At 42.7% G+C, this 14,234-nt stretch overlaps 2 protein-coding genes and 1 long non-coding RNA gene across 6 annotated transcripts in view; 1 reads left to right on the top strand and 2 right to left on the bottom strand.

The window, feature by feature from the left end:
- Positions 1 to 11,740, bottom strand: part of LOC135161293 (protein tiptop) — a 124,765-nt gene extending 113,025 nt beyond the window's left edge. For both annotated transcript variants that reach the window (XM_064118730.1, XM_064118735.1), the window contains exon 1: positions 11,639 to 11,740. In XM_064118730.1, the coding sequence (XP_063974800.1) occupies positions 11,639 to 11,665 (27 nt within the window). In that variant the 5' untranslated portion in view covers positions 11,666 to 11,740. The remainder of the gene's footprint in view (positions 1 to 11,638) is intronic.
- LOC135161308 (ras-related protein M-Ras-like) lies at positions 9,870 to 13,283 on the top strand. Of its 3 annotated transcripts, none has more exons than XM_064118766.1 (3): positions 9,870 to 10,046; positions 10,665 to 11,295; positions 11,644 to 13,283. In XM_064118766.1, the coding sequence occupies exons 2-3, from the start codon at positions 10,789 to 10,791 to the stop codon at positions 11,644 to 11,646; spliced, it is 510 nt and encodes a 169-aa protein (XP_063974836.1). In that variant the 5' UTR covers positions 9,870 to 10,046; positions 10,665 to 10,788; the 3' UTR covers positions 11,647 to 13,283. The 3 variants fall into 3 exon arrangements, with proteins under 3 accessions (XP_063974836.1, XP_063974833.1, XP_063974835.1); XM_064118763.1 differs by having other exon boundaries at positions 9,873 to 10,046; positions 11,674 to 13,283; XM_064118765.1 differs by having other exon boundaries at positions 9,873 to 10,046; positions 10,650 to 11,295; positions 11,674 to 13,283.
- Positions 13,284 to 13,384: 101 nt separating this feature from the next.
- LOC135161313 (uncharacterized) lies at positions 13,385 to 14,185 on the bottom strand. Its single transcript, XR_010298761.1, has 3 exons — positions 14,103 to 14,185; positions 13,675 to 13,798; positions 13,385 to 13,505 (listed from the first exon to the last, which is right to left on the bottom strand). It is a non-coding gene; the product is annotated as an uncharacterized LOC135161313 (long non-coding RNA).
- Between the last annotated feature and the right edge of the window lie 49 nt (positions 14,186 to 14,234).

Genomic DNA, 14,234 nt, shown 5'->3' with positions numbered 1-14,234 from the left:
GCATGCTCGCCTGATTGAAGTTATACGGTTTGTGTATTGGTGCAGTCGGAGCAACGAAACCAACGATAATGTATGCGTCGTGAAACCAGGGGACGATTCCAAGTGCGATACCGCAGCGGTTGCAGAAGAAGAAGGAGGATGAAGAAGAGGGCCTTCTCTTACTCGACCTCACTCTTTCACTTCTTGTTGCTACGTTGAATTTCTACGTAAACTCGCTCGTACGAGATACAATCTTTTGGGTGGTGTGGTGGCTCCTGCGTGTGCGCGCCTCTCCTACTGGATCCCCATTGTTTTTATATATATATATTTTTTTTTCATATTTGTTTAACTTCCAGCAAACGTGAACTTGGATGGTTAACTCATCGGTATTTTAAGGTGGCTTTGGATATTTTTTTTTCGTCAAGAAAAGCCTCTGGCTTTACCCGAATGTGTCCCATTATCTTCGATAACAATGCAAGTAGTGCAATCAGTGGCTTTATAAGGCATCACTGAGAAGTGAATCGTGAGAGTTTCAACACTCGCGGGGCTCACTGGGGTCCATTAAATCGGCCATTAGTGCGAGGACCAACACGGGGGTGAAGGTAATATACTGTTTTCAGAAATGAGAATATTTTTCAGTTGCTGGTGGCAGGGCCCTGAGTTCACTCCATCATTTGGGATATTGTTTCTCAAGAAATAAATTTTTTGAAGTCCTCTGTAGATCTTGAGACGCCGCGTGTTGGGGCGACTAGTCGCCCGGCGCGTTCTCCATGTGACAATAGACAACAGTCGCTCCTTCGTCTATTCTCACGCCGTGCGACTAGGGCTGTCAAAAAGACCGTGTCCTGTCCTCACAAATCAGAAGAAAATTATATGCGACTGGTAGAATAGTTTCGTCTCTCGGTCATTGCCAATGAGACATCGCAATATCATCCAAACCCCTGCCGAAAATGTGGAAATGGTCGGTATCATTTACCCCTCCGAAATCGCATCCCAGTGCATTCAACCACCGTAGCCCGATTCTCCCCCAGGAACAAGCACTCCACCAGTCTACTGTCTCCACTAGGGTCATCGAAGAGGCCACGGTCGTGGGGTTCAATCTAATTAAACGTGTTTCGATTCCACTCGGTGGTGGATACTATCGGATTACCGCGCTTTACGAGTTCGGTACGACCAATAGAGTGAGAGAAGGAGTAAAAGAGGAAAGGAGATGGTAACAGAGACGCACTCCGTGTACTGTGGATACCCTGGCTACTTTCCGTCGATGGCAACGACCGTCCTGGGGATACCGATCTGCATTGGAACCAGAGGACTCCACTCCCACCCCCACCCCCATCCCTACCCACCCACTTCACTTTGGTCAACTGTTAGGGCCAATTTGCAGGCACAACCCTGTACTGCCCCCCGAGCTTCTCTCATTTACCTCAACGAGATTCGCCGATCGGAAAGAAAATCTTGGATAAATCTCTCTCGTACTGTTCTCCATTACTTTTTACCCCCGATGACAATTCAGGGGAGAGGTCTCGCCGTTCAACTCCCCAGACATTTTTTTTAATTTACGGAAAGGGAAATTCTTTCGATTCGAACAATCGAACAATATTTACAAATAAAATCGATATTTATCGAGATCTGAAAATCCTATCGCGGTTATTTCTCGTGGGTTCATAATCACCCAAATTGATACAAATTTCTCACCAACCGACTGTAAGAATCGGGCGAGTGAGGTCTTACTTCGTCGGATATCGACGCTAATCAGCATTTCGATAATTAGTATTTTGATGGGTGAGCGCTTGGGAACACCACGCGTTCGCCCGAAAAATTATTGCACAGAAGGCACCAGTGTGAAGACCCAGTGTATCCTTCTAATCAGGTGTGACGGAAGGATACAGTGGGACCCTGCACTGTCGGCCGACTGCACGGTAGGGGTTTTCCATGGTTTCCCCCTACCCCCGTGTAAATGCAATACAGTTAGGGATGAAGTTGGTCCCATAACACCCCAGGGGAAGGGAAAAACGTAGAAGCCCGAGAGGGTATACATCTGGAAGGAAAAATTGAAAAAAAAACTACAAATTTCCCACCACCACCATCGATAGTCTCCCCAACGTACGTTCAGCCCCCACCAGTGTCCTCCCAACCTAATGAATTTTTATCCTCAGTTTTTTCATCTCCGGTATCCTGGATTGTGATGAGTAGTCCACGCTCGGAGGCACGCGCTTTGCACCCGTATATCTTCCACCCCCTCTCCGACCAGCCCCTCCCCACATCCTCGAAAGTTGTAACATCCAGGGGGCCCCTCTTTTGGACTCTTCTGGTCAGAGAAGCATTATATGCAGAGCAGGGTAGACCATAGTGATCCCAGCAGGTACCGAGAAGAACGAATACCGTGGCAAAAAGGGGCCGTGGGGTGAGAGAGGGGATGAGGGAAGAGGGCCTATAGCCACCGGGCAGTCTTCTCTCGCGCAAACCCCAACCGACGATTTATATTACGATGTGCCTCTCACATACACATATACATGGATGGCCACCTGACTTATGCAAAGCAAACCCCAACGTTCCCGTGGCCAAATAAATGTCACTAGGAAACAAAAACGTTCCCTCTTGTCTCTGACTCTCCCTCCACCCCATCGCCCCTCTCCTTTTTATTTTTTTTTTTTTTATTTTTTTCTCTCTTGCATTTTGCGAAGGCTTGAACCTTCTTCGCGACCCCGTACGCTGCTGGGCACCACCCTCAGTCTCCCCTCCACCCCCTTCACAATGAAAAAGCCAACCATATTTCAATGACGTCATCGGTACAAAAGGCATGGGGCGTACAACGCGAACGAAGAGAGTTGTGAGTGCATGGAAAGGTGGTGGTGCACTCCGAGAGTTGAAGAAAGAGGTTTGACGATGGTGAGAGTTACAGAGGGGGTCGAGGAAGGGGGAATGAGGGCTCGACTGGCCGGATTTATTCGCGCGGTGACAAAGCACCTGCTGTCCCAACGTTTCTCTCCTCCCTCGTGCACTGCCACTGAGAGCACGCTGGGCTCTTTCTTTTCTGCCTCCTGTAGCCTCTTGTCATTCTCTTTTTACTTGGGTTTTTTTTTCGCGAGGGGGAGGTGGGGGGGGAGGGAATCGCGGGAGGAGTCTCGAGGTGGTATGGAACATGGTGCTGACCATTGTTTGGGTTGGGATCTTGAGAGAGGTGGCTTGATTTTTGGGGAGTTGGGGGGGAGGGGGTCGGTCGAGGAAATGTTGGTGGTTTTAATTTTCTTTAGTTTTCGGAGATTTTTTGTTGCGCGGGAAACTTTTAAATTTTTCTCTTTGAAATTTCGGCTAAAGTAATAGAGTTCTCTCAAAATTACCCTGACGTTCAAAAATATTTTTCCCTAACGTTTTTCTGAGTAAAACCCTGAGAATTACCTAGCAACCGATGTCCATCCATCAAAAAAAATCTTATTTTCAAATAAATTAAATGATTATTGTTAAAATTAGTGAGATATAGTCTGAATTTAATTATTAATATTGAGAATCGCGTGTCGTTGGTTTTGAACGAGACTCCGGGCGACATCTCTGAGGAAGCCCTCGTAACCTTTCCACGGAGGTTTATCCACGTACTTCCCCTCAGCTGGACTTTTTTTCCGTCTCATCAATACTCCGGGTAACATGACGAATGCCCGCTGCCGGTTGAATTCCGTTTATCTACTTCAAAGGCACCTCCAATCCCCGGAAAATAAGTGAAAATTTTCGGTGCCGTAGACTGATACGGTAAGGAAACTAATGTCGGATGGAGCCTCAGCGGATCACGATGAGCCCCGTGAAGGGCTCACTGAGTGGCCGCTGATGAAGATAACGCCAGGCAAACCGTTTGAATTACGGCCCGGGACCGGCAATAATAAATTCCGGCAAACATTAATTTTCGTACACACAACTTTATGTCGTCCTTAGCCGGACTAAGCGCTCGCCAAGCGACGTCATTTAGCATACCCCAGAGTGAATGAGTAGATGAACATAACGAGTGTACTGCGGCTTGAAATAACGCACATCATGTGACCATTGATGTCTGTCATAATAATTTTGCCGGAGCAAAGTTCAACAAATTTTTTCATAATATTAAAACATCATAAAATTCCGTCCATGAATTTAGAACGATTTGACCCATGCGATTTAACCTTCAATGATGCCGTACTTGGCCTTTGCGATTTGACCCATCGCGTCGCAAATTGCGCTTCAAACCCGATTCATCCGATTGCGATGGGTTTCGTCCATCAAACCCATTACATTAAATAATGCAAATGAACCGGTTGTGATTTTCAGGTTCATGAGTCAACCTGACCTGACCCGTTCCACGAATATCATGTGTGAGGCCTATATTCCCCTTGAAATTAGACTCGCAAAATATGACCTATCGACCTTTAAACGCATTTGACCCATTGCACCCACTGAGTCCCTCAAATTTAACCCAAAAAGTCCTAACGTTCAACTATATATAATTCTCTCTCACCACCAAAATCGGATGACTCGGGTGAACTGGTGCGGGTCAAACGGCCTCCACGTCACAATACCTCGGTATCGTTTGCAGCCTTGAAAGCATCCTCGAATCACACGATATGCCCAGGCCACAGCCAACCCCCCATCACACATATATAATGTAGCCATCGAGACGCGCTCCACCTCTGCTCGTCCACGATATAATTGCTGGCATCCATAACGCTGATGTATTTATGGCATTAACTCGCCTTCTACTCTCATACACAGTCGTGCCGCCCCCGAAGAAATCCCCAGCAAAACTGCCACACAACTGTAGTATGGGCCCCTGCTCCACGTCATGCAACCACAAGTAGAAATAATTGGTTGAAAACAGCGCTCTCCTCAGCCAGCAATATATCCAGCTTACTCCCCGCTGTCGCATCGCTTAGATCACTTCCCTCCGCGTGCGCCAACACCAAAAACTCGCCAGCGTCACCATTCACCCGGTTCTCCTGTGCCTTCTTGTTCAATTTTTATGGCACTGACTGAGACGTCTTGCGATCGTTATTCCAAAGGGACTTTTCAATTTTTCAACCGAACTTGTACATAATTTTATTGACCAGAAAGCAAACTGATTCGCTTTTAGTCCCGGAATCCCCAACGATTCATCTTTTCCTAGTTGAGGACGTCCTTGGGCTCGTTGTAAGTCCACTAGCCCTATGACCAAAGCGTCCCAGGAGCGCAGGTCCAAGTCCCGGTGATGAAGGATCTTTTCACCGCCGGAAAACCAACCCAGTGAACATGGATTTAGTTAGAATTGTGTGGAGTTAGATATAAGTTAACTTGAAGGTAAGTGTGCGGATAGAGAACTAGGCACAACGGTCACATCATCTGCCACCACCACCCGATTTATTTATTTATTAGTTTTGAGGCTTTCGTGGTGATGATTTACCACATCTTTGGCTTTCGGATGGATGCGGGGATCGCGGAATGATTTTTTATTCGTCAGAAAAATCGCCGAGAGCGGGACTCGAAGCCAAGTCCGTTTGAAGACTTGTTTTTGAAGGCAGGAGTGGTACCAACTGAGCCAAAGATCCTCTCACTGTCTCTTCCTCTTTACGCTGCAGCCACTGGTAGACGCCAAGATTGTCGCTTCATCTTTTTTATCCATTTCCTCTCCCCCTCCTCTTCTCATTCGTTTATTTATCCGTCTATTCGCCTCTCCACCCCTCTTTCCGTCATTGCTGCATACTTATCATTTGAATAGCTCTTATTTATGAAAATTGAATTGAATGCCTCACATTTATGATGGTAATTGGCGACCCATCGCAATATCACTGTGCACTCCAACATATCTTTGTTTATCGCCACTGGATGGAAAGCCAATAATTATTCTCATGGACATCAATTATCATGGGAATTTCTAGTTTCTAGTGGGTTTAGTTAATTCAACTGGCAACATGTGTTTAGGGTTTTATGGGGATTCTGCGATGTGGTGAGTGGTTTTATGGAGATCTAGGGGAGTGATAAAATTGCCTACTTAAAGACAATGCGAATAAATGTTTTGGATTTTCAGGATCATCCGGTGATAATGTAGGGTACTTGAAGAGACGCACCAGGAGTATTTTTATTCCTTGAGTTTCCGGCATTCGGTGGAGAGAGGACTATCGCTATCCGATTACTTGGGGACGCATGATCAAAGGGCTGATTTTTTTCCTGATGGTGTTTTATTCGAATGCGAAAGTTACACTACAAATGGTCTTCTATACCTCTATTCCGCGTTGAAATTATGGTTGCGAGCCCCTACTTTCAAGGCAGAATCTACTCGACATCTGGAGAACCAAAATATTCCAGAACATCTCCATTCGTAGTCGTGATACAGACTTTGAGTGAGACTCGAAATTATTTCAGCAACGAAGTCATGAAACGAGATAAGTTGACTGGCGATTTAACGATTTCAAGTCGAGTTCCATTGTAACACATCCTAAACCGATCGAAACGATGTAAAATGACAATAAAAAAACTTTGTCGCAATATTCTAGACAATTTCCATTGAACTCTTCACTCCGGAGAAGTCCCCCCCGAATGCCAGTGGCATCTACGAAACTCACAGCTCACCTTATCACAAATGTTTACGATTGAACTCCCGTATGTTTTCATCATTCCTCCCTTTCCCCCCCAATCAGTGATAACTTCCCTGAAAAAAGGTATAAAATAATCCTAATGTTATATACGACGAGCCATCACTCGAAACCCAAGAATATCCTCGATAAACGTTGGTCTCACCGTTCGATAAATTTAATTGGCAAGACAGCCGGTTTCATAACCCGGAGTTGAAACTGCAGAACCTCTCGCGAGATAACGTATTTTTTTCATACGGTATGGAGTAGATGGGACATGTTCACCATATGATGTGCCATAATTTACAAGCGTGTAGCATTACCCGAAGAATCCCGATGTTATTTTTTTTGTTTTTTTTTTTTCATTTTTATTTTATTTTTCAATTTTTTTTTTCCCTCAAGAACCTAAAAACCAGAATGACAGACACATTCATGAATTGCCCTGTCTGTCCAATAATGTTGAAGTGGACATGCCCTCCCTCGATCTTCCCATCTTCCCAAGAAAGAGGAGGACACCGATTGCCGAGACGAAATGTGAATAAAGACGACGACAAAATGAAGAATGAAAATGAAAAAAAAAAGAGGTAAATCGAGTGAAATAAAAACGATGCAACGAAGATATGCAAACGTTCTGGCATCCGACAGTTGTACATAACTCAACGGGCACGTACGAGCGCACAGGATCGCGCAGCACTTGGGCGTTCCGTTGAGGACACTATAAACCTCGATACCGGGCGAATAAAATGCCGGATTTACAGTCCTGATACCGAGGTAGACGCTCAACCCTGTCCTCCCTGTTTGTCCCTGTCTTCTCCTGACTTGAACGTTTATACGTCCTCTCTTCGCGCCCCAGTGTGGGTTGGCTCATCAGTGGTTCAGTGCTATCGGCGAGATGTCGCATTGGACAAACCTATTCTCATTGATTCACATACGACAACCCTTGCAAAGAGGATCCTCTTTGACCCTTCTAACCTTTTCTCCTCTCAGAAGAAATAGATGAAGCATTTAATTTTTTGGACGGATTTTCTTTCATCTGACTTATGAATGAAACCCGTAATTATTTTCCATGATTCTGTAATAATTTCAATAACCGATAATTTTGTACCTCAATTAATTTGACCCAGAATAATAGCCCTAAAATTATAAACATCGTTGGTTCAATGAATTTAATCCGTAAAAATGAATGATGTACAGCAAACTGACTTGACTAATAGATTTTGTGGGTCAACCTGACTTGACCTTCCGAATTTGGCCCATGACAATCAATTTAATGACTCAAATTGATTCGACTCACGAAATTAAACCTACACTAAACGATCCAGAGCGCCGAAGATCGTAAGTAAAACGAATTAACAAAACACCCCTGATATCTTGCTACCCCACGTGCGCACAAGCCTCACGGAATATTCCTCCTCATGATCAATTATAAACAATCACGAATTATGTGTGTCTAAGGCGTGATATATTCAATGCCAGGCACAGCGAACAAAAACCGAGAAACATATTCAGGAAAATGAATAAAAAGGAAATTAGTGGAAGGGGACGAGGGGGTGCGCTCCTGTAGACACCACGTAGCGAGTAGTCAAGTGTATACGAGGACATCTTCTTCGTGTATCATAAATAAACTCCGTGTCCAATCGCGTTTCTCATTCTTTATATCTCCCCACCTACCGCCCCTTTATTTCTTCATTTTTTTCACGTTCGTATTTCTCTCGTCTCATTCCAATGAAACGAAAAACCTACTGGCAGTATGTGTGTGTGTATGTGCGGTGGGAATATATCAATCCGTCGACAGAATTAATAATTCGGAGGTATATGGTATTTCTCATAATGCAAGGTCTTTTCTCTTGCGGGCATCCGAGTGGAGGAGCCAGTCGAAAAAAAATTGTTGACATTTTTAAATGACGATAATTATTTTTTACATCTCAATTTTAATAGGCGTAATTGTGGGGGATGTCGAGGATGAGTGAGCCCAAAAATGGCGGACACTATTCGTAAGACATAAATTTAACCATGTACGTACCTGTTAATTAATTAATTGATTTCCGTAACCCCTCGGGTTCAGGGCATCCTTAATTAAAACAATAATTGGTCTTATGCCAATAGTCAAAACAATAATTGATCGTATACCGTAACCTCTCGCTGGCCAAACGAATAAATAAACAGATAAATAAATCATAGACTCCCCCATTTGCCTAGAAATATCCCCCTTTCCCCCGGCATTTTAATATTTTCCCGGCTCCCGGGGCGTTCAAATACACTCCAACGATCGGTATTGGTCGGATACACGAGCATTAGATGGATATTCCGCAAAGATTCTGAGAATGCATATAATTAAGGATACCAGTATACACTGGCCCCGGTGACGCTCCAATGCCAGCTCGACGGTATCGACACTGTTTCAACGTCGATTAATACCCACACAAGTATCCCTCCGTGTATTAAATCTATCCGATATATCTGAATACGCGGGGGAAAAAAAAATGTATTCACCGAGTGGACCAAACACTCCTCGTCCCCTGGGTGATCTATGTATCTGGTTGAGCGCGTCTGAACCACCGGCCAACCGTGTCCGTCTCTCTCCGCCCCTCGTCTTCGGGTTCCTTACTTTATTATCAAGCTTCAAATGAGAATTTATGCAGACATAAACGCTCGTGTCAGCGAGCCGCACCACTGTTGAAAGCCTTCGGGAGGGAAAACATCGAGTTGCATCTATCATTTTTATTTTAATGGTATTGTATAAGCCAGAATTTCATCTGTTTAAAGCACCATTCAAAATTATTTATTGCGCTGTCTATATTATTCTCCGAGATATCCTCGATAAATGGGGGCATCCCAAATTACGGCGATTTTTGCTCTAGGAGGCCCAGGAGCCGAGAAAAATGCGAAAAACGTCCGAACGAACTTTAGAGAATTCCGGGAGCCCTAGGAAAATCGCAAATCGGCTCACGAATCGAATGCCGTTGGATTTATCGCGGTATCTATATTATCTCCTAAGATATCCTGGAAAACAGGGTCAGTCCAAATTACGGTCCTTTTTGCTCTAGGAGGCCCAGGAGCCGAGGAAAATACGAAAAACGGAGGAATCGACTTTAGAGACTTCCCGGAGCCGTAGAAAACTCGTAAACCACTTCACGAATAGAATCCGCGGAATCCGTGGTAATGCCTTACCGACAGGCCCGTTGACCATCGTCGTTCATGCGCCACCGCTACGAAATTTTGCTGTTGAAGCCCCTCCATAAGGGTCAACAATCTCCGTCATAATCTCTGTCGGGAAGCTCAAAATATTCACAACTCCCCACCAGCGCCACCACTCAACCCCCCAAAAGCTTTTTTACATTCCCCCCTCCTCAGAACCGAGCCACCACCGCTAATTCCGAGGAATTAACCTCATACGACAATTCAGAACAATACCCCGGCTCGCACAAATGTAATTTACTAATTTGTTGTGATGAGGAAGCTGAGACAGACCCACCGCCATACGAAACGCAACAAAAACGAGTGAGTAAAATTTGGTAATTCCACCTGCCCAGCCCCAAGTCTCAGCTGTTTAGTGAGCCCATTTAAAGATCCGTTTGACAATTAGACAGTTCAACTCCCTGTCAATTTTCCATCATTAGACATTGACCGAGTCTCAAAAAAACGTATTTTATGGCGAAAAATCGCTGGAATTCAAAACAGAATTATCGTGTTTATAATTTTTACGAGGTTAGGTTAACCCCAATTGTCTGTGTGTGGATGATCTGTCATCACATCTGCACTAATCATTCCTGAAAATACGACTGAACATATTGTGATAGGATTCTAGCGCCTCATAAATTGATTGATTTATTTACTTGTGTTATCATAATCATGATTCTTATTATTATTTATACCCAAGAACTCTTCTAGAAAAAGAAAAATCTGTTGATTTTTTTTCTTATTCATATTGAAATTTTTAGGCATCTACTTCCAATTTTCGTTGTTCTTGCCTTTTTATTCAAACCTAGAGTATGATTTTTAAGACAAAATGATACTGAAGGACTAAAAAAATTGTTTTCATGTAATTAATGGATGCTAATGTTTTTTTCTGTATTATTCGTGTTTTTATTGATGTGAATAAAGAAATTGAAATTCCAGATAAAACCAAAGAATCTCCGACAAATTACGTCATCATCGAAGCCCTCCCCAAAATAACGAGTGAAAAATTCCCACCAGGGGATAAAAACGATCGAAAAACCTAACGTGGCCAGGGGTAATCAGGATGACAAGACCGCCGAACAACGAGAATCTACTGACGTTCAAGCTAGTTGTGGTGGGTGATGGGGGTGTTGGCAAGAGTGCCCTGACTATTCAGTTCTTCCAGAAGCTCTTTGTAACGGACTACGACCCAACGATAGAGGACAGCTACATCCAGCACACCGAGGTGGACAAACAATGGTGCATCCTGGATGTGCTGGACACAGCCGGACAGGAGGAGTTCAGTGCAATGCGAGAGCAATACATGCGCAAAGGGGATGGCTTCCTCCTGGTGTACTCCGTTACAGACAAACAGTCTTACGAGAATATTGTCAATTTTTACACGCAAATACTGCGGGTCAAGGACAGAGACGTTTATCCGATGTTATTAGTTGCTAATAAAGTGGATTTGGTGCATTTGAGAAAAGTTACTGAGGAACAAGGGAGGGAATTGGCCCACAGATTGGGCATTCCTTACATTGAAACGTCCGCGAAAGATCCACCACTTAACGTTGATGCGGCTTTTCACGAGGTAAAATTCTTTTGTGAGGTGCAACATAATCTCTACGTCTATATAATTTTTCGGAATTGTGCTGTCTCTTGCAATTATTTTTGTTTGTCAAGGACTTTTGGTTTAGTGCACCAAAAAAGTGCTTTTAATTCAGTCGGTAAAAGAGCTTTTTTGACGACATTAATAATTGTTTACAAACAGACAGAATTCCAGGAAGTGATGATGCAGTTTTTCAGGAGGTAACATTCAGTTGCGCCACATCATTACCAATTTCTGGAATTGTCTGTTTTCCTCGCTCAAATCCCTGACATCCCCACAAATACGCGATCAAACTAACATAAAAATGAAATATATTCTCACTCACCAAAGTAGTCACCAACTGCTCTGACATTGCTTCAGGTCGTGCGGATAATCTGGAATCAACCGCCCACAGAGCTGGAGAAGAATCGTCGAAAAAGAAGGCGATCTGGAAAATGCAACATTCTGTGAATTCTCTGTCCAAAATAATTCGAAGGTAAATTCAATCAGCCGCATTGTAAAATATTGATTGTTAAGATGGCTAGTCCACCGTACGATAACTGACCCAACAATTAACGATACTGCCTGCGGGATTTTCCATTCTGGAAAATGCTAAAAACTCATAAGAATATTTCAACTGATGGCAATGAAACCGACGAAATATTGCTATTCAGAGGACCGAGGCACCGATTATAGTGGCAAAAAATTGACAAAGAATTATGAAAAACAGTGTGAAAGTTCTCTGTAGCTGTGATAATCGACGATAAACGTTGAATCGTCAAGGAATACGAGTTGTTTAAATTACGTGGCTTGATTGTAAAGAAGTTATCAATTGTAATATGTGAACATTATTATGTACCAAAACAAGCACAATCGAAGAGTTTAGATTTTCTACGATCCACATCATAATTAATGACTAATGTTTTGGATAAGGGGGCAAAAATTATATGGAAATGGTTTTTATTTTTTCAATGATCCATTGTATCTAACGAAATGTAGTTGAAACATTACGAATCCATAGATATGAATTGACAGGGTTTCTCAAGAACGAAGGGCTGTCAGTAAATGACTATAATTATTTTTATAATCAATGAGGTTATAATGAACATGCAGTCCATGCAGGAAATATAATCTGTCATTCAGTGACTACGATAATTGATGATTTTTATGTGATTTTTTGTTGGAGGTAATTTTTTGAGCAATCGGGCTAAATGGAACGTCTTGAATAAACAATATCTCGGGAACCGTACAGTGTAATAAAATTATTTTCCATCAGTTAAAAGCTCGAAAACTGATCTTCAAAATGAAAAAAAAATCGTTTATTTTTAGTCGACCGATCCCATGATATTGACGATTGAGGACGTGTCATTTTGCCCCACTCTCGCTTATATCGTTATTAAACTCACAACTTCACTCAATGAAAATGAATTCGCCAAGACTTTACGAACACATGAGTATTAAATAGAAACTTTATGAAAGAATTGATGCCATACGGCCTATTTTTAGTATGCAACGTAAGAATGAAAATAAATCTGAATACTAAGTGAAACGAGGTGACGACAAGCACAAAACATATGCACGAAATGTGAATTTGAATTATATATGTGTGTGTGTTCTCTGGAAAATATTTTTTTGTTGCGATGGAGACGATAAAATAACTGAATTATTTTATTTATGTTAATTATTAGGTAGATATTCGTATCAATATGATTATACACGCGTACATGTATCCTGAGATGTTAATAATGCACATCTGCAGGAGTATATTTATGTATGTGACAATAAAAATCCTGAAAAGATCATCTACTTCACGATAATTGCAACACCGAGAGAAACAATAATTTTATGCCAAAGAAATGTGCTCGAAATTTCGGTTTTAATTACTGGTTTAATTAATAAATTTGAGTGGAGTACTTTCTTTTCTGGATTCCATGTCATCATTCTGATGTATCTTTTTGTCTTGTAAATAAAATCAAAGCAGTAACTATTTATATTTGCAAGAGAACAATAAATTTGATGAATTGTGATGGGGGATTGCTTGATACTTCCCTCCAAACATTCATCATTCCTCCCCCCATGCTCCCCAACTCACCTTGACTCCAATTAGAAAATAAATCAGCACTCGGAAAATTATGTCTGCCATGGTGTCGATCTTCACTATCATCTGAACTCCCTCAACATAAACGACCAAAGCAAGACGCCGGCAGATTTATCTGTACAGATTCGAAAGAATAATGAAATTCTTGTCGAATAATGATTCACGAGAATAGTTTACAAAACAAGATTAACGCTGTTCACAATGATGGAAAACCATCAATTCCGTGAAACAATGCCAATCCCTTGTATATTAAGTGGCGTTTTCCCCCCTTGCCCACAACTCACCTTAGCGTCCCTTTGTGAAGAGAACAATAGAAGCTTTGCGGACGCCATGTTGTTGACTCCCGCCATCGCTAGACTAGCGCCACCGCGGCCGCGCCGTTAATGGCGGCTTTGGCGTCACTTTTCCCTTGATCGATAATAATCATGATAATCAATTATTTCCACGAATCCACTATGTTTGATTAATGCCCCCTTCCGTTTTTTATTTAGGATAATCGACAAAAACAGGGAGGTGCATTTTTTCGTAATGATTCAATAGGATCACAATAAAATTTTTGCAAATAATATCCTCGCCAGTGTAAATCGCCGCAAATTTTTTCCTGGCGTAATGCCAATCCATTGTACATTAAGAAAATCGTGTTGTTCCCGCCTCAACTCCCCAACTAATAATGACCTCCAATTTGGAAACAAATAAACAGCAGGGAATTTACCTCTACCATGTTGACGATCCTCACCAGTCGATTCAATAACACCGCCATCCACAAAGGCACTCGCACAGCGACACGATGACCAATAGAGGGGGAAAGCTGAAGACGCTTACAATTCGTCCTTGCACACAGTGC

The sequence above is a fragment of the Diachasmimorpha longicaudata genome, chromosome 4 (assembly GCF_034640455.1).
Source record: "Diachasmimorpha longicaudata isolate KC_UGA_2023 chromosome 4, iyDiaLong2, whole genome shotgun sequence".
NCBI classification, from domain to species: domain Eukaryota; kingdom Metazoa; phylum Arthropoda; class Insecta; order Hymenoptera; family Braconidae; genus Diachasmimorpha; species Diachasmimorpha longicaudata.
The sequence above is the reverse complement of the archived record's forward strand: the minus strand, read 5'-3'. Positions and strand labels throughout refer to the sequence as shown.

What these genes read in the sequence shown, in the direction of transcription:
- LOC135161308 (XM_064118763.1), top strand. Translation starts at nt 10,789, where the DNA reads ATGACAAGACCGCCGAACAACGAGAATCTACTGACGTTCAAGCTAGTT. An exon ending in TTGATGCGGCTTTTCACGAG is followed by an intron (nt 11,296 to 11,673) that starts GTAAAATTCTTT and finishes ACATTGCTTCAG; the next exon opens with GTCGTGCGGATAATCTGGAA.